This window comes from Chionomys nivalis, chromosome 2 (genome assembly GCF_950005125.1).
Source record: "Chionomys nivalis chromosome 2, mChiNiv1.1, whole genome shotgun sequence".
Lineage (NCBI taxonomy): Eukaryota > Metazoa > Chordata > Mammalia > Rodentia > Cricetidae > Chionomys > Chionomys nivalis.
In genome coordinates this window covers 47,521,615-47,549,199 of record NC_080087.1, presented here as the reverse complement: position 1 = coordinate 47,549,199, position 27,585 = coordinate 47,521,615, and the positions used below count along the sequence as shown (strand labels likewise).

General features: G+C 43.1%; 1 protein-coding gene and 1 pseudogene across 7 annotated transcripts in view; both read right to left on the bottom strand.

Annotated features, from left to right (window-relative positions):
* Nucleotides 1–27,585, bottom strand: part of Fam184a (family with sequence similarity 184 member A) — a 126,235-nt gene that overhangs the window by 47,423 nt on the left and 51,227 nt on the right. For all 7 annotated transcript variants that reach the window (XM_057762564.1, XM_057762567.1, XM_057762568.1 and 4 more), the window contains exons 2-6: nucleotides 15,033–15,887; nucleotides 13,474–13,609; nucleotides 10,781–10,962; nucleotides 9,426–9,623; nucleotides 3,883–4,005 (exon numbers count right to left, since the gene is read on the bottom strand). In XM_057762564.1, the coding sequence (XP_057618547.1) occupies nucleotides 3,883–4,005; nucleotides 9,426–9,623; nucleotides 10,781–10,962; nucleotides 13,474–13,609; nucleotides 15,033–15,887 (1,494 nt within the window). The remainder of the gene's footprint in view (nucleotides 1–3,882; nucleotides 4,006–9,425; nucleotides 9,624–10,780; nucleotides 10,963–13,473; nucleotides 13,610–15,032; nucleotides 15,888–27,585) is intronic.
* On the bottom strand, nucleotides 25,002–26,694 carry LOC130862365 (rab-like protein 6; annotated as a pseudogene).

The following is a 27,585-nucleotide window of genomic DNA, read 5'->3' as shown; positions in this document are numbered from 1 at the left end:
TCCAGGTGGTGGAGGCTCACACCTTTAATCCCAGTACTAGAGAATCATACACTTTTAATTCCAGTACTAGAGGGAATATAAAACGGGGGAGACAGAGGCTCAGGGCTCACTCTGCAGTCACCCAGCCTTGATAGAGGTAAGACTTCTCCAATGGTTCGGCTGTTTTGCTTTTCTGATCTTCAGCTTGAACCCCAATATCTATCTCTGGGTTTTCATTATTTGAGGGACAGGTTATGTTTAAAAACAGCTGTTGTCTGTCACTGTCAAAATCTTTTGGCACGTGGAAGATCTACTCTCTTTCCCCATTGGTAAGGAATCAGACAAACTCCAGATAATCAGCTTGATCAGAGTCTCACCCAATACAGTTGCCTCATTCTCTATCCACTGGGAATGATTCAGGGGCAGTTATGGGGAAGAACACATCACTCATAGAGATCTTAGACTGTTAAAGGGAAAACGGGTCTCCTAGGGAAACTCCTTTGTCGGCTGTACCTTGTCCAGGGGAACACATGACTGAAGAATAAAGTCAAAATGGAGAACACCAAGAAGGCAAATCCAAGAGGAGACAAAGAAACCCAGTCTCAGTGTCACCGATTTCAGTTCAGAATCTAATGTGTTTGAAGTTGACATTATCCCAGGACCTTTGAATCCCATGGGTAGGTATATTTCCTTTGTCCTTCTGTTGGTTTGCATTGGAACTTCGGCTCTTTGCAAGAGAGAGGGAACAACCTAGATTCTTCTTATTATGACCCCTAAGGGAATACAGAAGGTAGATACCGCCTCCCTAGGGTCTCTTCTCCAATCCCTTCTCCTAGGAAGTACACAGTGAACTTTTATAAATGATGAATATGGACATGAAGTAAGTTCTCACATATGTGTGCTTAGCATCTCCTAGCAGCCTTCCATCATGCTAATATTTAAAATATTTCACAGGACCTCTGTGACATAGAGGCTGCCTAACTCTCCAGTTAGCTTGGTAATCTTTCTCCCTTGTATTTGTTTGAAGGGTAAAGTACTGTGGTCCTGAGCTAAAATAATATCGCTTGGACTGAAATTTTGATCTTAGCCACTTAAGTATGTGACACAGACAAATTCCATCACTCCTCAGTGACTTAGTGACTAGAATCTACTGTCCTAGCTTGTATTAAGGATAGAAGAGAGAAGAATACAAATCAATGTCTGGGAAATAGTAAGCAATACTATCCTGTAGTTATTATATATATAGTATAGTACCACATCTATACTGGCATTCCTATAGTATCTTGAAAATTCCCATGCATTTGTATAATATTTCCTCAGGTTTTCATCTTGTTCATTCCCTGTCAATCACTTTTCTTCCTTTTGCAGTATGCATCTAGCTAGACTTATAAACACCTCATTTTGTGAAACCCCTCATCACTGCAGGGACCACGCTAATTGTCAGTACAATCACAGTGTGTAAGATCACACTGTGTAAGATCACACTGTGTAACAGCTCCTTGTCCTCAACCAACCTTCCAACGTTTTCCAAAAGAATGAATGATTCGCTACTAAAAGACTTCATATATACTTACTGATCAAGGGGTAAAGAATCTTTACCATCTCAGTATGTAAGCATTTAACCTGTAAGGAAACCAGTATCTCAGCCTTTTCCTGACCTTGTACTATTATTGCCAGGCCACCAGTAGGTCATGTGGTGCCTTCATGCAGAAACTGGCAATTCCCACAGGGGTGCAAACAGCTCCAGAACATGAGGAGATGCAGATGATGCTATGTGAGTTAGAAAAAGACTTCCTTTCTTTTAGGAAAACAAGAGTTCTGCGGAAATTTAACCTATTTCTGAATTTCTCCTATAAACAGTGTTGACATTTTCTCAATAATCCTTCATTATTTGCTTATATGACAAACCCAAAACTGAAGCTGCTGTCAACAGGCATGTCCATCTGAGGCTCTCACACAGGCTGCTAAGCCCTTTCCAGAAATATTATGTGATTTCATATCGCCCTTGGCAGCTTCCGGGTGTTTATCTCTCTCTACACTCAGCAACACTGCATGGCCTCAATTTTTATCACAGTTAATTTTATGCTCATGGAGTGGCAGTTTATGGATTCCTAGTTCTTAAATTTACATTTGTTTTTATTTCTCTTTTGTTTATAAAAACAAAAACTGTTTTCCTTACTGTTTTGTAAACACTCTAAAGGTGATAAAGACAAGAATCTGTGCAATTTATCAACCAGTTACACCTTCCTTCCTTTCTCTTTTACATATGGAATGTTTTCTAGAGACAGAAGTTTTGTCTTTAACTGAAAAAGCAAGCCGGTCCTGCTGTGGCCCACATAGAGGTGCACTAACACTCAGGACACAGGGACACATGAGGCATGACTTAGAGAAGTGAGATTGAGCTCCTAATATCATTGCAATGTATGACATTCAGAGTCACTAATGGATAGGTGCAAAAATCCCAAAGAATCACTCCTTATGATTTTATATACTTATTTATATTAGAATATTCATAATATGTCCAATGTTTCATTTTCCCCCATTAATACATTCATATGCATAATAATGAGGTTATAATCTGTTTTCACTAATGATTTGTGAATGAGTTTTATAAAAACCTTGGTTAATTGGGAAATGTGACTATCCTTCATTTTAAGTTCAGGAAGCAGACTGGGAATCTATCCCTGGAGATCTGAGTCAGCAGGACAGGAGAAAGGATGTCGGTCTGAAGGGGAAGCAGAAGCAAAAGGAGCACCAGGCCAAGAAAATTCTCAGGGAGCATAATACCCTGGGCCAAAGCATCGCCAGGATACTGAAACATAGTTGAAAATGTAGCCAAGAAAAGTGAGTTAGATATGCACTGCAGCTCTTCTCAGAGAAGTTTCAGAATACAGACTGGGAAAATGCTAAGACAAGTCATTTAGAATGGAGAGAGGAAGCCCACAGAGCCTGCACGAGAAACAGATGGTCACTGAAGTGTCTTCTAATGAGTACAGGTAGGTAACTGTGTGGATTCTGCTGAGAAAGTGCATCCATGAAGCCCGTGCGGATTAGCTAGGACAACCGAAGACAGGCTGGGCTGCCATCAGTATCTACCACAGCCTCTATCATCTCCAAGGCAGTTGGCTTTATTTTCCCTGGATAAACATTTAAAAACAATCCAAGGATGCAGAGAGCAAACTCCAGCGCTTGTGCCGTCTGTGTGGTTTCTGCCGGTGGATTCAGTGTAATAGAACAGGGCAGGAGAGGGCTGTGGGGAGCGATGAGATCACTGAGGAGGGAAAAGCTGGCAAATGAGAGGGGCAAAGACAAGAATCCAGTTAGAGAACTAGAGGAAGCTCAGCCAAGTTGCCACAGAGGGATGAACTGGAAAGAGAAAGGTAAATATTAGGGAAGCATTTAGCAATTGCCTCGATGGAGACAGAGGAGGAGCTAAAGCCATGATTTATAAACGTCTTTACATATACATTTACTTACAGGTTTTGGTTTTTTTTTTTTTACTTCTGGCATTTTTTAATATTCTATCCTTAGACTTTTCTTTCTCAGGCTAAATAATATTTTCATATAGATTCAACAGTTTGTTTTAGAAGTCAGGATCTGGACCTTACAAAGTTTCTTTCTTTATAAAATGAGGTGCAGTGTAGAGAAATCTACACTCCTAACGGTTGCTCCCATTCCACCAGGGGAGGTGCAGTCTCCAAGGCTTTGTATTCCTCCACAAACCCCTGCCGTTTCAGGTTTTGATAGTAAATGTTTACCTAATGGGACATAAATACAGTGTTCTGAAAATTTAGCACCGATTCAAGACCTCTGAACAGTTCTGCTCACCTACCTATCCTGACACCAGATTAAGTCACTACAAAGCTACGTGTAATGCTGGCGATAGGCCTAAAGAGCGCTTGCCTCCTGATTGGCTGAGGTCAGCTTGTCTTCCAGCACTTGCTTTAGATTTTCTAGCTCTAGTTGAAGTTGATTTTTATCCTCTTCCAGACTCAGTTTCTCCTTTTTGTATTGTTCCTCCAATTCCTAAGAAAGACAAAAAAATTAAAACTTAGTAAGATTGAAGAACTATATACCTTAAGATTCCAAGAAATAAATGATTATATTAACATTTTAATTTTCAAATTATCTCTCCACTTTAAAAAAAATCACAGTTAACTGTAATACCATTTAATATTAAATGGAGTATATCAAATCATTCTGATATAGCCATTTGACAATGCTCTTAATCACGAGAGTGTTACTGGCTGGCTAAGTTTTCTTAGAAAACCAGAAAAGCATGATAGAAATGATAATTTGGCATGATAAAGCAAATATTCTCCTGAATTTTCATTCTTTTATATTAAAATACAAAAATTTCTATAACATTTCAGGATTTCACAGTGGAATGTAGTTGAGAATTAACAAGAACAAAACGAATATAACTGGATTATAAAATCATTTACAATTGATATCTGCTAAAGAACGTCTCTCTTTTCTGGGCATGCTACTTAACACCTGGGCCCCACAGACAAGATGTGGTATGAAGCCTGTCTTAATGACACACAGCACCAAATAAGGAACCACTTACTCCTCAAAATTAGGCACAGAAAGGGGGAGGGCCTTATCTAGGCAGGGAATGGATAAACTTTGAAGGGGAAACTTTAGAGAGAAAGTAATTCCTAAGTGTATAAACTGACACCATGACCACTCCATAGTGTGTGTAAGGGTAAGGTTTTTATTTTAGATATAAGAGAGAAAACAGCCAGAGGCATCTGGAAAAAGTCCAGGGCAGAGAGAGAAAGAAGTAGGCTGAACATGGCCAGCTGCTGGACATGGCCAGGGCTGTCTGCAGGAGGGAGGGGGAGCAGTGGGCAGAGAACAGAGAAAACACAGTGAGAGAAGCAGGCACACCGCAGGGGGAGCAAACACGCCTGCAAGAGCGGTCTGCAGGAACAGCGGGTTATAAGGGATGAGTAGCTGGGAGGAGGGAATCCCATGAGCTCGCGGGAGTTAAGGGGAGGGGAGGAAGGGAAATGGGCTAGGACGCTAGCTTGGATTTTGAAACGTTTAATATGTGCATGGGATACGGAAGGAGCCTGGAGGCCAGAGGGAGCTTTGCTATGCTGCTGTAGGCACCACAGGTAGCCATATGCCCCTGCTGCCGGAGGTAAGGGAAATGACTCCCTTGGAAGAGGGGAAGCAGTTTTACAAGTTCCCAAGGAATGCTAGCTTTTCTAGTTTTTTCTAGAAATCCTCTTTAGTCCAGGCTGACATCATTTCTGGATACATGAACTGCCTTTTGGAGTTTGGGGGATGGAGTTTCCTTTGGACTTGACGCTAAGTAGAGTTTGAAAAGCATACCAGTTAAAAATAATGGCAGAGTAGAGGGGAACCAAGCATTCTGGGCAGAGGAAAGGAATATCTAAACACAGCGGAGGTGCGTATCCACACACAGTCTGGTTAGAGCGTTGCTTCTGCTGTGTACAGTAGGAAGGTTGGGGTAGGGTTGTTAGGGACCTCCATGAGAAACTGAAGTTGGAGGGTATTCTAGGAGCAGCCACAGCGTTGGTATACAACATAGCCATGGCTCATTATGGTGAAAATACTTAAATCCCAATCTACTGAGGGAAAAGTGTACAAGAAGAGTCTCCAGGGCTAGAGGCACTGGCTTTCCAGGGCCCTGCACACAGGACATGCTAACCTCCTCTAGCAAGCCGTGAGAACAGAAGGAAACAAAGTCTGGAGGGAGTCTCCTGGGAGCCTTGGAGCCCAGGTCCTTCTCAAGAGGGCACCCTCTTCCAGAGTTCTGGGAGGGAGGCAGGTGGTCTGCGTTTTCACAAACATACACTTTCCTCATCTTGGGGGAAGATGAGACCCTTCTGAAAGCCCAGGTCCTGGGGCAGCCAAGGGATACCCTGTCTGAGGAGGGCAGTCCCGGTGCTATGTCACCATTTCCACACAGGTTGTCCCTGCACTTTCATTAAGATGGTGAACTATAGTTACAGTAGGAAATGTAATCCTTTTGCAATAAATAAGAAACAGAGAGGTCATCTTAGCGAAACAATATTTTTCACTTTCATAAATATATTAGTCACTACGCTCCTTAATATAAGGAGCTTACATTTTTTTCTTTTATTGAAAATAGTTTTTCCCTTTTCTCTACTCCTCCCAACCCCTCCCATCAAGATCCACTCTTTGTCTCTCATTAGAAAAAAAAAAACAGACTTCTAATAAAATACAATAAGATAACAAAAACAGGTCAGAATTGGACAAAATAAACAGAAGGAAAAGAACTCAAGAGATCCACTGTTGGCATTCAGGGGTCCCATAAAAACACTAAACTGGAAGCTGCAATGCACAGCAGGGGACCTGGTGCAGGGCCCTGGGGGCACTGAGGGTGCTGCCTCAGGCTCTGTGAGTTCATACCTACAAAGTCTGACCATGCTGACATAGAAGGTCTCCTCACAGTCTATCCCTCACACTGGTATCTCCCATCCCCTCTGGTGTAGAAGGAGCTGCGGGCTGCGTTCCTACCGCCCAGCTCCTGGCCGCCTGGCTAGCTTATGCGCCAAAATAACAACACACAAACTGTATTCATATAAACACTGCTTGGCCCATTTCTATTTATGTGTGTAGCACCACGAGGTGCGCTTACCAGGAAGATTCTAGCCTACGTCCATCCTGGGTTGGAGTTTCATCGCATCTGCCCTGGACTGGAGCAGCAGGACGTCTGAGCTCACTTCCCTTCTTCCCAGCATTCTATTCTGTTTACTCCACCCACCTAAAGGCTGGCCAATCAAATGGGCCAAGGCAGTTTCTTTATTAGCCAATGACCTTCCTCCATCACTCTGGCTCTTACACATTTTCTGCCTACTCTTCTGCAGGGTTCCCTGAGCCCTGCGGGGAGGGATTTGAGGAAGACATCCCATTTAGGGCTGAGTGTTCCAGGGTCTCTCATTCTCTGCGTACCACCCAGCTGTGGGTCTCTGTGTTTGTTCCCTTCTGCTGCAGGGGGACGCTTCTTGGATGATGGCTGAGCAAGGCCGTGACCTGTTTCCCTTAAATCTTTTTTTAAAAAATACTTTGACGTTAGAGAAAGTTCTGGAAGAATCTGGTTTGGCCTTACACAATTAGTATGTTAGCTGGGTAGCAACACAGGAAGGGGGCAGCAGGCTAGAAACACACTATTTGGGAAAGTGGTACAGATAAGGCAACCCAGAGTGTTCTCTGCTAAGTCCCTTCACAAAGAAACTTTCTCTCCAGGAGCTCAGGGACCTCAGGAGGTAAGCAAAATGTCACAGGTGTGGTGAAGGGAACACTTGTGAGATTCTCAGAGGCTCCTCCCCAGCGTCACAGAAGCAGGAAAAGTGGCTGGGGCAGGAGCTCTGGCCAGCCCAGCTGTGGGTCTGAGTCTCAGACCTGTGCAGCTGCTGGCAGCCTGTGCAGAGTGTTGCTACCGCTGCAGCTTTGGTGAGGTGGGCTTTTTATAGATGCAGCTGCTTCTGAGTCATTCCTGCTCCTTGTTACTCCTCATCTAAGCTCCTGCTAGGAACCCCAATGATCACTCATCACTTCCACAATTTGGACGTTGGTGTAATTGTTACTTTGGACTGTTACAGGCTCCCATTCTGGGGTGAGCAGGTGTGTGTGTTGTTTTCCGAAGGAAACCTCCAATACAATATAGAGCTTTTTGAATGTGCTAACACACTGGAAAGTCCAAGTCATCTTTCTGATGACAAACATATTGTGAAACATATTTTAAGTACTGTAAGTGGGGGGCTGGAGAGATGGTTCAGCAGTTAAGAGCACTGACTGCTCTTACAGTGAACCCAAATTTGATTGCCAGCACCCACACAATGGCTCATAACCTTCTGGAATTCCAATTCCAGGGGCTTCAATGTCCTTTGACTTCAACAGTCACTGCACAAATATAGTGTACAGTTTTTGTACAGGGAAAATGCTTAGACATAAAATAAAAATAAATACATGGAAATAAATACATGTGAAAGAGGCATATGTAGACTGAGGCAAGTTTGCAGGTGGCTCAAAGATCAGAATTTACTGGGTGATGACTGGGAGTCATGAGGTAAAGACAAAGTAGGGCTTGCTTAAATAACACCTGAAAGCAGGACATCATCGATTACAAATGAACACATAAATAAATATGACAAACAGTGGCTAGGGAGGAAATGGCGAGCAGCCTTGTCCACTGCATGCATTAGTGTGGCACCCTGAGCAGTGACAGCTGCCTCCGTAAGCAAGCACAGGACCACAGAAGGATGGGATGTGTGAGTGGGCACGGAGAGAATGGCAGTCAGTCTTGAGAAATTTTCGTCTATGCTTAGATGCACACATACTAGTTCAGAAAGAAGCAACATTCTAACAGAAAATCTTACTTAAATTTTTAAATTTTACATCTTAAAATATTTCTTCCAGTACTTATGCCACAAAATGAAGAGGTATTAAGGGCAAACATCTAAATCTGAATTTGTGTCTCAACTATTCCACTTAATCAGGTTCATGATTTTGCAAAAATCATTTAGGCTTATTAAATATAGTATATACTTCATAATAAAAATGACACTAAGCTCTAAGTCATTGGTATCAAGGAATATACCACAGAAAATCACTAGTGAACTATTAAGTGCTACCCTATAAAATGTTAGCACCCCTATTAACAAACTCCTGCACGAGGGTATTAAATGCAGTATGATTCGACAGATCTGTGACTGAGTACACCCACTGATCAGTAGACAGGGTGCAGCAGCCATCAACTGTCACAAGGACGAACCAAAGATATACGTGTAAAGCATAACTGCGATGCATGCACGTGACAACCATCCCAGCGACACTGCTGGTCACCACAGCTAGGACATGTCTGAGAGCCCAGCATCTGCACCCACTGGATCTTTTCAGGAACGTTATAGGACGCATCACAGCCTCTTCTGTCACAGAAGGTGCCAGAGGTGAGCTTAGGGTCCATGCCACCATAGCCAAGGCCCGGGTGTCACACAGTTTTCTACTGTGCAATACTGGCAGTACCATTCACAAAGTGAAAGGAAGGAAAATAAAGACACACATACATGAACAATGTTCCCAGACAAGGAAGCTATGACCAGCAATATCTATGCAGGTGAATTAAGGCTTCCTGATTGGTATAGTAATCTCATGAGAAAGTCCCAGGAGAAAGAGTGTTCTGTGATGGCTCAGATAAAGTTGTCTGTGCTAACAAACCATGCCCCCACCGAGAACTTAATGCAAGCCAGGTGTGGTGCAAGCCAGGTGTGGTGGGGCATGTACTTGGGAGGTGGAGGCAGGAGAATGATGAGGACGAGACAGGCTGAGCTTCACAGTGAGGCCCTGTCTCAAGAGGAGGGCCAGGAAGAAATTCCACGTTTGTGGATTTCACAGCTGGAGCCATGGTGACAAGACAGGAGCCGGGACTCCCGCTGGCTTGCACTCACCATTTGCAGCTTTTTCTTATCTCGGCTGGCATTGCTGTGCACAGCCTCTATGGCCATGTGGTGCTTCCAGGCTAGCTCCTCTAAAGTCTTCGAGTGCGCTTCGTTCAGCTGGGCCACCTCGCCTTCCAATCTATTTTGCAGGTTTTTAAGCTCCATTTCATAATATTCTTGCTGACTTCTCTTTGCTTCATTTACTTTCTTGAATGAAAACAAAAAAAGATTAAGAAGCGGCACCTCCTTTGTTCATCAGTGCTATCGATGTCTGAACACCTTAGACATATGTGAACTGGAATGAACTAACTGCTTTGGGATCTAGACTTTGAAACCTTACAATTGGTTTCCTCAGAGGGGGACAAGGCAGCTGATGCAAAATAAAATATATTAAATCAAGAAATAAAAGAACTGTTGCTGTATCAGCAACAAATGTGGACTTGGATAATGGCAAACTTAAAAGAAAGGTTTGTGTGCAGTACATAAAAAGCTTACCTACTAACTACTCAAATAATATCATTCAGTACAATTGGCGTGTCAACTATGTACCTTTCAACCTATCACAATTCAGTGAGGAATGAAGTAAAGAGACAGTGGCAACAGTTTTATGAGTTCTACCAAAGGGCGGCTATTTTATGTTGTTAGAGAACACAGGAAAAAGGTACAGCCTAGGTGGGTAGAAAAGTGTGTGTGTGTGTGTGTGTGAGAGAGAGAGAGAGTGAGAGAGAGATGGAGACAGAGATGGAGACAGAGAATATGAGAATATAAATCAATTCAATTGGGGAAGAGAAATACAGAGCTGGTAATGACATGCTCTCTCATTTTTATTTACACAGAGGATCACAGTTCACCAGCTTTAGTGAGACTTAAAGTGACCCTGTTTCAAAATAAAAAGTGAAACAAGCTTGGGAAGAGAGTTCAGATGCAAAGCACTTTCCTGACACATATAAGACCCTGAGGTTCATTCCTAGTTCAAAAAACAGAAACCCAAACCAGAAAGAAAGAAAGGAAGTAGCTGTAGGGGAAGGGAGAGGAAGAAAAGAAACCAGTTTCTGAGGAGTGTATGCAATAACATACATCACTTATTTAAAAAGTATGTTTAATATGATATTTAATAAAATATAAATCCAAATGCAATAAGAGTTAACTCAGTTTCTGGCCTAAAATAAATTGAAATTCCTAGACTTTTATAAACTAGATTATTACCTAAGTATCCGGAATACATACATAATACTGTGTGGCCTCTCTTTAACCTCGTTCCTCGAAAACAAAGCGACACACACTAGACTAGAAGCATATGGCTCCCGTGTCGCGGGAGTGGCATCTGAACGTCCCTTCCTGTCCCCGGGCACCCATCACAATACCTTCTCCAGCTCCAGCACCTGCTGCTTCTGTTCTTCATCCAGACTCTGTGTTCTGCTTTGCAGAAAAGCTCTTTCCTCTTCAAGCTGACATAATCTCTCGTTGGCTCTCGATTTTTCTGACTCTAAATCTTTAATTGTAACTTCCTGGGTCATCTGAGTTGCTCGAAGCATTCCAATATGGCCTAGAAACCGCCCCCCACAAAGAAAATCTCCTTAATTTTTAAGACATCGACATGAAACTGTGTCTTTAATGGCACAACCATACTTCACACCTGAATGGGTCACAAGTTTCGCTTTGGCTTCCTTGCTGTACAAAGGGGAAATGTTCACCATGGGACAGTCTTAGCAATTATAATCCTTTAAAATAGAAAGTCCATTTTTACCCCCCTAACGCTGCTCCCTGGCAACATTTCACTTTTAACAAAATGAGAAGAATGCAAGCTAAACAAGCTGAGGTAGGAGAACTCAGAAGCTCATGGAAAGTCTCCTGGGAGTAACCAAGAAAAGAGAGGATGCAGTAACACCATGAAATGACAAGGAGTCTTCTAGATTCTCTCCCACACTCCACCCCACCATCAATCTCTCTCTCTCTCTCTCTCTCTCTCTCTCTGGAACAAAGGTGGCAGGCAGCAGTGGCATTTCAATTGAATTCATTTTATAGAGGACAACAAATTTACAAAAAAATAAAACAAATGACAGTAAAACTGGGTTGGGGGAGTGGAAGGGCTGGATATGATCAAGACACGTTTACATATTTGAAACTGGAAGAATAACTAGAAGATACTCTATTTAAAAATGGGTTAGGGAAAGGCATGGGTAAAGGAAGATGTGAAATCCAGAGTGTGGAACAGATTCTCATAGAAAGTATTATCTAAACAGAGATTTCCAAAGAACCCTGGACAAACAGCCAGAATGAGAGTACGGCAGTCCAGAGAGTGGGAAGGCCTGAGGTAAGCACAGCATCTGTGGGCTCAAAAACTGCCTCATTGATTCTGATACAAACCGAAGGTCATTAAAAATGATTACTTTATGGACAAGAAAAGTCACCAGTGAGCCAATCAAAAGGAAAGGGGATCCTGAGACAGCTTCACTGGATACACAGTCCATTTTGACAAAAGGCAACCTCAGACGACCTGGACTGGCGCCTTCCTGCTGAGAGCTTCAGAGTGAAGAACACTGGCCACATCAGATGGGTGACTCGGCTGTCCAGTGTGAAATCACCTTTGTTCCCTACATACAATTCTTCTAGAGTCAGACAGACAGACAGACAGACAGACAGAGGGAAGGAGAGAGGAGAATAGAAGAGAATAAATTGCTCGGTTTTTTTGGAGTGTATTCTCTAAAAATATACTCCTAAAACCAAAAACTCTGAGACATCCTGAGGGGCAGGCTTGAAAGACAGGGGATGAGAAGGGGAAGCGGGAAGGAAAGGGAGCCACCATGTCCAAAGCTTAGGCGCGGTCTCTCACCAACAGAAACCTAAGCATCCCAGCAGTCAACACGCGCTGAAAGCACTGCTTACACAGAAACACTGCTCCTCTGACATGAAGATATTCCCAAATAAGAAAGGAAAAACAGCAATGAACCTTGCTTAGGGCTTGAGCATACCTAACTTTGAATTTGCTCTTCTGCCTTCCAATATTTTCTGGGAATCTCACAAACTAGTCTATCAACTTTTGTTGACAGTTCATGTGATTTGGGGATGACACGGTGACAAAAATCCTGGATTGGAACACTCCAGAAGCCCCCTTTTAAGCTCGGATTCCCTGACAGCTCTAAAGATGGCAACTGGAAATGCACTAATATCATAAGCAAGGCTACAGGGAAGACAGCCAGGTGCAGCTCTCCCTTGAGAAGGCTGCAAGGCCACACCCACATGTGGGTGTGTCTTATTTGTTCAGGGATCACCTCTTTTTTGTTGACCCTGGGTTTAAATCTATGTTAAAAATCTCTTCAGGCAAATAATGCTGCAATGAACAACCTAAATGCCCCTCGACCAAAGAATGGATACATTTACACAATGGAGTACTACACAGCAGGAAAAAATAACAACATCATATTATTTCTGGATGGAGCTAGAAAACATCATATTGAGTGGGATTACTCAGACCCAGAAAGGCAATTATCACTTGTACTCACTCATAAGTGGCTTTTAGACATAAAGCAAAGAAAACCAGCCTACAAATCACAATCCCAGAGAACCTAGACAACAATGAGGACCCTAAGAGAGAAAAAGACAAGATCTCCTGAGTAAACTGGGAGCATGGGGACCTTGGGGGAGGGTTGAAGGGGGAAGAGAAAAAGGGAGGGGAGCAGAGAAAAATGTATAGCTCAATAAAATCAATAAAAAAAATATTTCTTCAGGCAAACAATACTGCTTCAAGCTGGCTTGTCCTGAAAACCCTTTCTGCGCTGGCTTAACTTCAGTGTAGTCCTGAAAGGACTACTTTCTGTAGGCTGCTGGGAGTGGGGGGGCTGTGCCCCACAACTGTTGATGATTTCGTTATTTCATTGTTATAATTATTCAAGAAAATGCTAGATATTATTTTAAAATAAAAACAATAGAAACCATTTTAAAACATCAGAAGAGATGATAAATATGAAATTAGAAGCACTTTGCTCAGATACTGTTTGGATGAGCAGCAAAGAGTGGGTTTTAGCTGAGCACCGCACCGAGCTATGGGTGGACTTACTAGCTTTGAGGACAAGGTCTGACGCTTGCTGTTGTAAACGCTCCTGGGCAGCTGCTAGCTCACTTTCCACTTCCTTGTGCTTGTTCAACAAGGCCATTTCTCCCTCCTTGGCATCATCAAGCTGTTTTTGAAGAACCTAAGAAAGATCAAATAGTCATAATCAAAATGCAAGCATGACACTAAGCTAAATAATTTATTTAAATTGCAAGCAACACCTTTCTCTTACTGGAGAGGTCTGCGGAACTAGGACTACTTAGTTTGAACTCTGTTAGATGAGGTAACAACCTGACATTTGAAGTCATAAGACCCAATTAGGGAAGTCTATTTCTACCCTGCCTAATGAATTCTAATGCTCTGCAGATATTAGCATAGCCAGGAAGCTTTCTGTGCCAGCATGACAAAGCTCGTAGAAGCTTTTGGCATCTTTTCCACATGTGGACTAACTCTTATTAAATTCTACTTTTTGTTTGGTTGCTTGTTTTTTGAGACAGGGTTTCTCTGTGTAGCCCTGGCTGTCCTGGAACTCACTTGATAGACCAGACTGACCTCAAACTCAAAGATCTGCCTGGCTCTGCCTCCTGAGTGCTGGGATTAAAGATGCACACCACCAAAAGCATTTTTTTTTTTGGTTTGGTGTCTAAATACCCCAAATAAGGAGACAGACCATCCTTACTGAAGAGAAAAAGAAGAACACAATCAACCCCTAAGCTTGATATTATAACTCTAATAGAAATACTAGGAAGCTGTTTAAATGAGACCTATTCATAGTATAACAAGGTTTAAACTTATTTTTTGGGTGCTTGATGTCCAAATTAATAGTAGGTAAAGGTAATAAAAATGTCCCCTTCTACATTTTTTTTTCTGCACAAGGGCAAAGACAAAAAATGGGTTGGAGGTGTAATAAAGTGGTATGAATATAAACAGCTGATTCTAAAGCCAGCCAGGCTGCCCTCCAAGTCAACAAAGCAATACATAAGAAAAAGTGGGTAAGGATGAGCAATGCCTTAGCAGTTAAGACCATTTGCTGCTCTTGCTGAGAACTCGGGTTTGGTCCCCAGCATCCACATGGTGGCTTACAACCATCCATTAACAGATAAATGCAAGTAAAACACCCAAATACGTAAACTAAAATAAATAAATCCAAAATGAAGTTTTTAAAAGTGTGTGTGCGCATGCCTGTGTGTGTAGATTGCTCAGTGGGTATGGGTAAAGTGTCTAATATCCAAATGTTTGGCCAGGGTTCAGATTTCCCAGAACCCAGCTAGAGCCAGGTGAGCATGATGGCCCCTTGCAGTGCCGGAGCCAGGGAGGCAGAGGCCAGGAAACCCCGGCGCAAGCTGACTAGCCTGGTATCTGAAAAGGCCAATGGAGTCCTCTGGTGCAGCAAAGGCTCTGCCTCAACACAGAAGGTGGAAAGCAATCTGAGAAAACACCCAGTATCAACATTGGGTTTATACACACACACACACACACACACGCACACATGCGCACGCACTCACACGCACACACACCAAACATGTGTAAAGAAAGAAAAGACTAACCAACCCATGCCCACTCACCTGTACATTGCTCTCTGCCGCGGTCAGGGCCACCTGCAGCTTTTGGCATTTGTCAAGCAGACTGCTGGCTTCATCCTGCACCATCTGCAACTCAGTCTTCAATTTTCCTATGGTTTTCCGCAGAACAGCTTCTTGTCCCTGGAACTCTTTGCGAAGCTCGGCCTCCTTGTCCCTGCTAGCCTGCAGGCTTTCCGCTGTGAAGAGCTGTGACCTTTTCAAGTTATCCAGCTCACGCTCGTAAAATACCTGGGCTTTGTTCAGCCTGCCTTCATATTCCTCGATGAGCTTCTTCTTTTCAAGTCGCAGCTCTTCCAGGGTGCTGTTCAAGGCCTCCACCTCCATTCTGTGTAGCTCCTCTGCCTTCTCCTGCCCCTTGTTCACCGAAGCACTGTGGTCCTGCTGCGACTTCAACAGCTCTTGGACTTCCCGTCTGTGGGTGGTTCTCAAATCTTCCAGGGCCAACCGTTTGTCTTTCTCAAACTGTACTTGGAGCTGTCCGAAGCTCCGCAACCTCTCTTCAAACTTCCTTCTAATCTCTTCGACCTCCCGCGACATGGTTACTATGCGCTGGACATGCTGGGCCTCTGCACAAAGCTGCATGTCCGCAACTCTGTGCTTAAAGGCTTCAAACTCTGTCAGAGCTTGCTGCTTCATCTTCACATGGTCTTCCAAAGACGCTTCCAGAACTTGAATCTTTCTCCTAAGGTCTACCTCTTCTGTTACCTTGCTTTTATAGAGCAGTATTTTTTCTCTTGTTTCTGCAAGAATTTGTTGGATTTCTTCTTCGTGATCATCTTTGAGGGCCTGAATTGCAGACTCGTGTTCATCGTTTTTGGTATTCAGAGCATATATTACCTACATGGTTTTGAGGAAGGGAGAAGGATTCAAGATATATTTTTTTACATCTTGAAGCTAATTCTTTCACTTAGATTGGTCTTATTTCTATGTACATATTATTTCTGGTGAATATTAACATCATGCAATTGTTTTTGTCCTCACAGATTGGTTTGTTTTGAAAATTTCTATCCTTGCATAGACTTTTAAATTTTTATTTTAAAACATTCAAGATCACTCATTTACAAAAATGCACAATTATAATAAGTAAACACACAGGAGACTAAGGAAGGACAGAAAGTCACTACACATACAATGAGTTCCAGGCCATCTTGGAATACGTAGAAACTCTGTCTGTCTGTCTGTCTGTCTGTCTGTCTGTGTCTCTGTCTCTCTTCCCATCTCTTTCTCAGGAAAGCATCCGAGATTAAGAATGAAAGGAAGACAGGAAAACAGAGGCCATCTGACCAGAGAAAACAGTCCTCTGCACAACCCAGGCCAGCGCCGTGAGGGCTACTGAAGAGAGAGGAGAAAGTCTCAGGGAAGGACCCAGCTTGCATCTGTCCTTGTATCACATGCGCACACATCGAGCTCTAGGTAGTAGGCTTACCCAGAGCCCTCCTTATGTGTTATGAACCTATGTAAACATACAGACTTACAAATTCCCTTTTCTTGCTTCTGTTCTTGCTTTTGTTAAGGGTTTAGAACTGCTTTATTGAAATGAGCGAATCTGCTGTTCTGAACGAGTGAGTGAATGTAAATGTAAACCTGATGTGGGCTGGGCCTCTGCAGTCCACAGCGCCCTAGAGAGCAGCAGCACTCCAGGCCGAGGGAGCTCCAGAACTACATGGCTCCCCTTATCCTGACCAGCCCTGTGCTCTAGAGCCCCGAGGGCATCAAAGCAGACATGACCCTGTGGGACTGAATGCTCAGTCTTTGAATCGAATGTCACCTCCAGGTGAACAGTGTCAGATTTCAACTAAATTACAGACCCTGGAGAAATCCACACACATTGCAGTGACTTGAGGTGACTGAGTGTGAGAAAAGGAAGAACATTTGCTCTATCCCATATCAAATAGTCATTAAGATGAACAACCAGGCTGGACCTGGGGGCACATGCCAGTCACTCTAATAGTCAAAAGCCTAAGGCCAAGAGACAGCCACGAACTTAAGGACAGGCTGGACTACACAGTCAGTATCTGACCAGCCAGTGATGCATAGCAATGATTTGTTTAAAAAGAAAAAGAGAAAAAGAAATGGAAAGGAAAAAAGGGAAGAAAAGTGAATCCCACTGGTCAGGATGCCTAGAGCAAAGTGGACGTAGACTATGGGCCTCAATGTCTTCCTAGGGGAGTTCTGCTCTGAGCCCCACCTTACCTTACTGAGCGGAAATGAAATAAGACAGATTTCCAAGAACCAAGTCACACCTTTAGTACTTTGTTCCACAAGATGATCCTACAAAGGACTAGTCCATCGCGAGGAGTCACTATTTCAGGAATGAAACAGGAGAGGGATGCAGTATGTGACTTTCCCCTCATCAAAGATTTCCTGAAATACTCTTCTTTCTAACAGTTAATTTCCATTCAGCCTTTGGTGAATGACATCAAGTCCCACATCCTTTAACACATCTTCCTCAAGCACCACTGATGAAAGGCTATGCTTGAATATCCAGCAAGCCCACAGTTACCATCCTCATCTCCTGAAACTCAGGAAGAGTAAGAGGAGGAGTCTCAATAGCAAGGCAGGAAAGATATAGGAGGCTCCCAGAGAGACTAGAAAGAATGCTACCGATAGAAAAGAGTGCAGCATTCAAGATGGTAAGTAGGAGAAACTAAACGGGAGCTTGGAATTAAAACAATGAATTATAAAAAACAAGATTTTTAAGTCATCAAAATACATGAAAATAACAGAAAAACATTACAGTACTCAGCATTATTTCAGTTTAAACTCTAATGCAGAGGTCAGCGAGAAACAACTGAAGGCCAAATATGGCTGCTGCTTGCCACTGTAAATAGATAGCTGGGCACGCTTGTTCAAGTACCACAATCCCACCGTGACAGCAGGGCTGAGGAGGGGGGGGAAAGGCCGTTATGACCTCCCAGCCTAATCTACACACAGGCAAGCCACCGTAGTCAAAATTGGCAACAAAAAAAGAAAGGTCTGAAGTTGTGTTACCTTTGTGGTCTTCCCCTTTCCTTTCACTAAAACTCATACAGTGAGAAAGCCATGGTCTAATTCTGCAGGCACAGTGCATAAACAAGTCCTCATCTGTATCAAACACATCAGTATCTTTCAGGAAAGAAATATTAAGATACATTTCTAAAAACTTAAGAACAATAAAAGGGTGCCAAGGACAACAAATCAATACCCCAATAAATTACCACATGAAACATGCCATTATTAAGTTATAATCGTTGGAAAATAGTTTTACACCTATTTATTTTATTCTGGGGAAGTGCACATGCCATGGTACATAGGTAGAGGTCAGCTGGCAACTCCGGGGAGTTGGTTCTCTCCTTCCACCTTGAGGGACCCAGGGGTCACATTCAGGCAACCAGGCTCACTAACAGGTGCCTCTGCACTGAGCAATCAGCCCGAGTTATGATCATTTTAAAATAAGTATCTTACATATGAAGACTCAAGTGGAGAAGACTGAGGAAACAGGTGGGTTCTTGAAGGTGACTGACTAGCCATCCTAGAGGAATCCATGCGCTCCAGGATCAGTGGAAGACCCTGCCATCAAGGAGCGACACTAACTGCAACCTTGAACCTCCACATATGTGCACCCGTGTGTAAAAGCATCTGAGAACACAGCTGGACATATTCATTCTGATGAGTGCACATATACACAAATTTACAAGTCCGCGTGAAACAAGTTATTTCCCGATAGTCTTTTTTCCCTAATGTTGGCTGCTATGGGATGAATTATATTACTTTCAAATCCATATTTTGCAACCCTATCCCTGGACATGACGGTATTTGGAGACGAGACCGTTGGGAAGTAATTAGGTTTCTATGGTCACAGGGTAGGACCTCATCTATACTTGGTCCTTCTGTCTCTACCATACGAGGAACATACATGTAAGCCAGAAAGAAAGCCCTCATAGGACTGAACAACATGCTACTTTGGGTATGGAACTTCCAGTGTTCAAACTGAGAAATTGTTGCATGCATACAAAGGCCTGTGATAGACAGTAGGCATCTTTCACTATTGCTCTCTGTCTTACTATCTTGAGACAATGTCTCTCACTGAACTGGAACTTGACATTTTGGCTAGGCTGGAGTATGATATCCGCCGCCCACTGCTCCAGTAATGTAGCTACGGGCACATTTGGCCGTGCCTGGCTCTTTACATGTGTGCTGGGATTCAGATTCAAGTCCTCAAACTTGCTCACAGAGCACTCTTCCCTACTGAGCCATTATCCCAGCCACACAATGTAGAGCAGTTTCCTCACAAATTCAAACATTCCATTCTGCAAGGAAGCTCGTTAAGAAATGAAATAAACAACTCAAAGTAGCTTCAGGAAGTCCCTGAAACTGATCATATGTCCAATGTCCCTTCTTTCCAACACTCAAGACAAGCCTTAAAGAAGCAGAGACCATCTAGCCAGTCAGTCTCAGTCCCTCCACCTCCCCTAGCCCCCCTCACCTTGCCTATAGATCAGGATGTAAAGCTCTGAGCTACTTCTCCAGCATCATGCCTGTGTGCTTGCCGGCTGGCCAGCCCACCTCCCTGCCTGCTGCAACACTCCACATTTCGATGACAGTGGACTAGTCCTATAAACTGCAAGCAAACTGTGCAATGCTTTCTTTTATAAGGTGCCTCAGTCATGGCGTCTCTTCACAGCAACAGAGCAGTGACTAAGACACACCCTGAAAGAAGTAGAGAGCAGCTGAACTTTCTAGAGAAAACAGAGAACAACTGAGCCCCCTGGAAAGGACACTTTCCAACCTGTGGCGCTGCCTGCAGGTTATGAAGTATGCTCCAGGTTTCCAGCTTTTGGGAGCTGTCACCCATGCTGGGGTGGAATTTGGTGACACAGCTGTCTTTGAGTCATTTCTGCTTTTGTAAGTAAACTCTCATCCATTTTTCTCTAAGTGACCCCAATAAAATGAATCAATTCACAAAGTTGGACCGTGATAGTATTCATACTTTGCCTTGTCACAGGCTCCCTTCCTGCAGTGAGTATGCATGTATATGTTGTGTCTCCCCAGGAGAAGTCTGCCACACAATACCACAAAACAATTAATTCTTGATATTTAAGACAAAGATTTATGATGCTTTATTATGACAGCTGGATCCTATTAATATTCTAGTAATATATTAATATGTTCCTACTTAAAATCTAACTAACCAGAAATAAAATATATTCATTGCAAGCAAATAAAGTACATCTGTAATAAAGACCATCCACTGAAGAAAAATGTATTATATTAGTTTATTAAGTAAAATAATTTAGGCCTTTACTGTGACATATTATATCAACTGACTTACCAGTGCTAAAGTGAGTTATCACTGGTGCAGGACAGTTCTATATTCTGTCAATTACATTTTATATAAACACTGATTGGCCAGTAGCCAGATAGGAAGTAGAGGTAGGGCAATGAGAACAGAAGTATTCTGGGAAGAAGGAAGCTCCCTCGGTAGTCCTTCCCAGATCACCAAAGAAGGAGGATGTGACCTGTCCCGTTGAAAAGGGTACTGAGCCCTGTGGCTAACATAGATAAGAATAATGGGTTTATATAAGTTATAAGAGTTAATGGGCCCATCAGTTTTATAACCTATGGAGACTTCTGTATGATTTTCTTTGGGGCTTACTAGCTATGGGAACTGGGCAGGCCCTCATGATACACATCATTGTATAGGGGAGGATATATTTAGTACAATGTAGTATCATAAAACCATTAAAAAAAACTTCTAAGAAAGGGTCTAAAATAACTTTGTATTCAAACAAAGAAAAGTCCAGAACAGATAGATTCATAGCTGAATTTCAGCAGACCTTTAACAAAAAAAATAATAATGCTCTTCAAATTATCCCATAAAATGGCAAGGAAAGAATGCTTCTAAGCCCCTTTCACAATGCAGTGCTACCTCAACACCAACTCTATAAGGATACGGTACCACCACCAGACCAATTAAAGAGAAACCAAAAAAGCACTAAATATACTACCTGCAAACTTGCACATTAAAAAGATCATATCACCACGACCACATTGCTCCCTTCCAGAAGTACAAGGATTATTCAGCCTACACAAATTAATACGTTTCTGAATAGAACTCCAATAACTCAAATAATACCAAGAATCAAGAAACAAGATTGCATCAAATTGAAAAGCTTCTGCCTAGCAAAAGAAATAGCAAAGAGTACGCATACAAAATGAGAGAAAATCTTCACCAGCTATTCTTCCAGGAGGGGTTAATACCCAGAATATATAAAGAACTCAAATTATCCAACAGCAAAAGGCTAAATAACTAATGGGGAAAAGGTCTGAATGGACTTAATCTTCAAATGGGCAATAAGTACAATATATTTTTTAAAAGTGTTTAATATCCTCAGCTCTCAGGAAAGCGACATGGAGGGGACCAGTAAGATGGCTCCGCAGATAAAGGTGCTGCCACTAAGCTGACAACCCTAGAGCCCATGTGGTGGAAGGAGAAAACCGACTCCCCCAAGTTGTCCCTGAGCTCCACGCATGCACAGTGGCATGAGCACACACACAATAAACAAATACACAAACATATAAACAAATACTTCCAGTGATTTTTTCTGTCTTTAGTAAATTAATATTCTTGATAATTAGATCCCTAACACCAATAGGCAAATTTTGAAAGATCTGTAAAACTGTATCTTCAAAATAGCCTAAAAACTCTGATTTTTAAAAAGCATATAATATGTGTAACACTACATAATGACACTGGTATAATACTTTTTAAATTTTTTATTGAAAATAGGTTTTCTTTCATACACTACATTCTGGTTACTGTTTGTCCTCCCTCATCTCCTCCCAGATCCTCCCCACTTCTTCCCCACCCACCCAAATCTACACTTTTTCTTTCTCATTAGGATTCAAACAGGCATCTAAGAAATAGTGATAAAATAAATTAAGATAAGATAAAGCAAAACTAAATATGACACAATAGAATATAGCAAACAAACAAACAAAATGGCCAAGGAAGCATGTATAGACACAGTGACACACACATTTGCACACACATACAACCCATAGACATATAAAGTTGGAAATTATATCATATACCCAAAGGGTCTGTATGGTAAAAAAATAAAATAAAACAAAACAAACAATAAACAATAAACAATGAAGCCCTGACAAAACAAATTATTAGATTATTAGACAAAAATCCTCAAAAATGCCATTGAGTTCATTTTGTGTTGTCCATCTGCTACTGGGCATGGGAATGGTCTTCAGAGTGGTTTGTGTACCCTGTGAGACTCCATTGGAGAAAACAAAGTTTTCATTTGTGAGTGGTTATCAATTGTAGATGGCCTCTGTGAGGGATGGGGCTTGTATCTACCACCCCTCTCAGGGGCTGAGACCCCATCTGGTCCAGACCAATGCAGGCTCTGTGCATGCTACTACATTCTCTGTGAGTTCATATGTGTGGATCATGTTGATTTACAAGGCCTTAGTGGTTTGTTTTGTTTTATTTTTCTTGGAGTCTTGGCTTCCCTCTCGCTCTTACAGTCTTTCTGCCTACTCAGATGCAGGGTTCCCTGAGTTCTGAGGAGAGGGATTTGAGGAAGACACCCATTTAGGACTGAGTGTTCCAAGGAATCTCTCTGCACATCGTCTAGCTGCGGATCTCTGTATTTGTTCCTATCTACTGCAGGGGATGCTTCTATGGTGATGACTGAGGAAGACATTGATCTGTGAGTATAGCAGAATGGCATTAGGAACCTTTTTATTGCTAGATTCCTTAAGCAGAACAGCCCCGCTTTCTCCCAGTCCCCAGCCTATCTAGTCTCAGGTTCTTGGTGACCTAAGCAGTGTTGGGAATGGGTTCCATTTCATGGAGTAGGCCTTAAATCCATCAGACATTGATTGGCTAGTTGTACAAGCTTTGTGTCAGTATTGTACCAACAAATCTTGTGGACAGGTCACTATTGTAGACTGGAGGGCTTGTAGCTGGATTAATATTTACCTTTCTTCTTTGGTAGCCTTCAGAGCACCTTCTAGTACTATGAACACACAATTGGTGTCAAGGCTCTAGTTAGGCACCAGCTCAACTTCTTCATATTCAGTGATGATTGAGGAAGGCACTCATCTATGCGCACACCAGAATGTTATTCGGAATCCTTTTATTGCTAGGTTCCTTCAGCAGAACAGTACTGCTCATTGGTGAAGAGTCCTGGCTGCTCTTCCAGAGAATCTGGGTTCAATTCCTAGCACCCACATGGTCACTCGTAACCATCTGCAACTCTGGTTCAGGGTATCTAACGCCCTTTTTTAGTCTCCACATGCATCAGGCATGCATATGATGTGCAAACATGCATACACATGTTCCACAAACAAAATACCCAAATATTTTAAAAAAATAAATAATTTTAGAGACATAGAGAACCCATCTGTGCCAGCCAGAAGTGTTGCTATCAACAATGCAGAATTAATGAATACTTAGGATGCAAAGAAGCAGGAATCCTTCTTCTGAACCCCCAAGGGTGTTGTTTCTCCGTAGCTACCATTCTAACTAGGGTAAAACAGGATCTCAGTGTAGGCTTAACTTGCATTTTGCTCATGGACAATGAGGCTGGACATTTCTCTTGGTCACTTCTGTGTGGGAATGAGAAGGCCCCCTGCATAGGCTCATATATTTGAATGCCTGGTCATTAGTAAGTGGTACTACTTGACAGGGACTAGGAGGTGTGGCCTTGCTGGAAAAAGTCTGTCGCCAGAGGTGGGCTTTGGGGTTTCAAGGGTCCAAGCCCTGTCCAGAGTTTCTCTCCTCCCGCTGCCTGTGGATCTAGATGTAGAACTCCACCCTCTCCAGCACCATGTCTGCCTGCATGCTGCCAGGCTCCCTGCCATGAGGATAATGCAGTAAATGTCTACACCTGTAAGCCAGTTCCAGTTAAATGTTTACCTTTTGTAAAAGTTGCTGTGGTTAAGGTGTCTCTTCACAGCAACAGAACACTGACTGAAGACAATATCATTAGCTAATTTATTGTGCTATTTGATGTCTTCTTGTACAGTTGTTAGTTTAGTTTCTTTATTCTAGGTATTAACCCTGTTAGATGGATAGCAAGTAGAGATTTTCCCTTTACTCGTTAGGTGGTCTCTTCACTCAGTTAACCATTCCGTTGCTGTACTACAGTGGTTTATCTGGGAGATTCCATCTATCAGCTACCATCATTTCCTAAGGGTGCAGACTCCTATTCAGAAGATCCTCCCCATGCCCAATACTGAATTGCTCTACCTAATTTCTCCTTGAAACGTTCCGAGTTTCTGATCTTCCACTAAGGTTTTTCATCTGTCTTAAGTTGTGCACAGTGAATTCAATTCTTTTACATATGGATTTCCCCACCACTATTTTTTCAAAGGTTTTCTTCTTCAATGTCAAAAAATCAGGTGGCTGTAGCTATATGGATTCACATTTGTTTTCTAATTGACTCATCTGTGTGTCTGTCTTCATGCCAGTACAAGGCTTTGTCACCAAGATCTGTGGCATAATCTGAAATTAGGCATGGTGATACTGCCAGCATCTTCTTTTTGTCTAGGATCCCTCTGACTATTCAAGGTCTTCTGTTTCCGTATGAATTTTAAGATTTTTTTTTCTATTTCCGGAATGTCACTGGAATCTTGGAGGCAATTACACTGAACTTAAAAGAATGATTTGAGAAGTAAAACCATTTCTACATTGCTAATTCTGTCAATGCATGAGCAAGGGAGGGCTTTCATTTCTTCAACTTATTTCTTCTGAGTTTAAAGTTTTAGGTGTAGAGGTCTTTTGTTTCCTTGTTTAGACTTCTAGTGTACCACCATAATGAGGGCAGATACAATGGCTGGGGGACATAGGTGGCAGGGTGGTCCTGGGAACGTGGGTGCATAGGCAGCAGCCTCCCCAATCAGTCACTGGCAGATCCCCTCTTCCCAGGAAAACCAACTGCCTCTGGCAGCCTAGAGTTCCTCACAGTCCCTACCTCCAGGGTGGCGGCTGCTAGGAGCCCTGACCCCCAGGAAGGCTTCCAGATCATCTGCAGCCTTCTGTTCCCTACTACGAGGGGACTTTCTCTTCTTCCTCCAATCCTCCTTGCCTTCCTCCTTATCCTTGTTCTTCTTGTGTTTGCTTTTCTTTTCTGCAGCCTTTTCTTCCTCCTCTTTGCCTTTCTTCTTTTTCTTCTTCTCTTTAGAGGGAAGTTTGCCGTCTTTATCTTCATCACTGCTTTCCTTAGGTTCTGTCTCCTCCAGACCCACACCAAAGACATCTGAGTCATTCTTCAGTCTAAAAGCAGAGACTGGGGGTTTGGAGGGTGGGGGTGGCTGGGCAGAGCCAGTGTCCTCATCGGTCACATCAGAGATAAGTCTTCTCTTACTGGGAATCCACCCACTCTCCTCTGTGTGTCCGAGTCATCACTTTCAAAGTCAGGATCATCTATGACGAAGGACAGCATCTGGGCAGCAATGGGACCCTTGGGATCCCATTTCTGATGACACTTGCTTGTCTTTCCCTTCCCGGGGTCTATGAGTGCCATCAGTGGGTGGCTTGGTACTGCCATGGTCAGGCCCTGAGCCAATGGAAAGACAATCTGACCACGAGGATATGGCTTGTGTGGGAGCTCCCTTCTTTTGTGAATGTGAGGCCTTGGTGGAGGACCATTTTGTCTCAGACTCTGAGCATTGCTGAGGAGCCACTTCGGGGTGGCCTACCAATCCTTCAGCTTCCTCATCACTGGAAAGACTGATATTCTTACTGGGGACGAGGTCTGAGGACAGCAGAGATTTGCTATGTGGCTGATCTTCTATGTCCACGTCATCCTGGAAACCTACCACCATTGGGTTCCCTCCGATGGGTTCCCTATTGTCACTGTCACTATCCTGCTGTGGGCCTTTGGCTCCAATTTTATTCTTGTCTTTAGGTAGGGTTGTATCTTCCAGGAATCTTCGGTCAAGGTCATCTTCAGGAACAAAATCCTCAACGTTCTGGACTCTTGCTGGGACCTCTAGAGCTGGAGCTGGCTCTGGAGGTGAAGGGGTCATGTCAGCAGCTGGCGAGGTCCCAAATGGTGTAGGAGGGTCTTCTTTCTATGTGTTACTTTCATTGGTCAAATAAAGAAACTTCCTTGGCCTTTTGATAGGACAGCAGCTTAGATAGGTGGAGTAGACTGAACAGAATGCTGGGAGAAAGAAAGCAGAGTCAGGCAGATGCCATGGCTCTCCTCTCCGAGATGGACGCTGGTTAGACTCATGCCGGTAAGCCACAGTCAAGTGGCAATACAGATTATTAGAAATGGGTTAGATCAATATGTGAGAGTTAGACAATAAAAGGATAGAATTAATGGGCCAGGTAGTAATTTAATTAATAGAGATCTTCATGTAATTATTTCGGGTAAAGGTAGTCAGGTGGCGGGAAGCGGCCCGCTGCTCCTTTTATAACACCATAAAACCGCTCAAATGATTTCTTACAGTAAGAATATTTTAATTTCTTCAAAATGTTAGAGAAAAAAAAGCACTGTAGGAATTGCAGTCTAAAGAAACAGTGCAGGAATGATACAAAGGGGGAAAGTGCACCCTCTGCGAAAAGAAGGGGGCTCCAGAAATAGGGGTGTAAACATGGTCAGTATGCAGGGGTACTTGTATCTGCTGGGCTCATCGATTTTCAGGAGGTAGAACCTACTGAAAAAACATAAAATGGCCTCAGGATAGATCCCTGGGCATGGTCCCGGGATGGGGAGGAGTATGAGGATCCATGATCAGGCATCATGCCGACAGAGGGGTATGAGTGTAGCAAAGACAAGAATCACAGCTCCAGACAGGAGAGAGGGCCTAGGCAAAGCCAAAAGCCACTCAAAAGTGCAGACAAATGAGTACGATGTCTCATATTCAGATTCTATGCCTCAGAATCAGGGAGAACATTTGATGGTGACAGCGGAAGCCAGAGGACAACAGAAAGAGTGATTAGTAAAGTTTAGGGAGAGGAGGCAGTCAGCCAGCACAGACGAACACCTAAGAGACGGTGTAAGACGACTAGGAGGGTGGTCCAGGAGGCAGGAAGTGCAGGGAGGGTTAGGTGGTTTAAACGGAGATGGAAGTGGAATCCAGAGATGGACTGTCTCTTTGGGCCACAGTGATGCTCCTAACCCTTGTGAGAACAACCTCGTGGGCCTTCGCAGTCCAGTCACCTCTACCTAGTAAAACGTTCAACCACACAGCAGCCAGGAGAAGACCCTTCTCATCGCTGCTCCTCCAGGGTATGGCTTTCTGGTCAGTCTCAATCTGTTATTTTACACCTCCAGGACAATTCTAGTTGCAGCTGCACTTTCTCTTTCTAGTCAGTGCTAGGAATAGATCAACGAAGAAGGAGCTCACCCTCTGAGTACTGAAGCGCTGCAAAAGGCACACATGGCTTACAAAGTAACATTCATTAATGTTTCTGTTTGATTGCTTGGGGACAGTGTGTGCAGTAGATGCATGTATGTGCACCTGTGCATGTTGGGGGGGGGACGTGGGGCACGTGCCTGTGAATAGGGGCATGGAGGCCAGA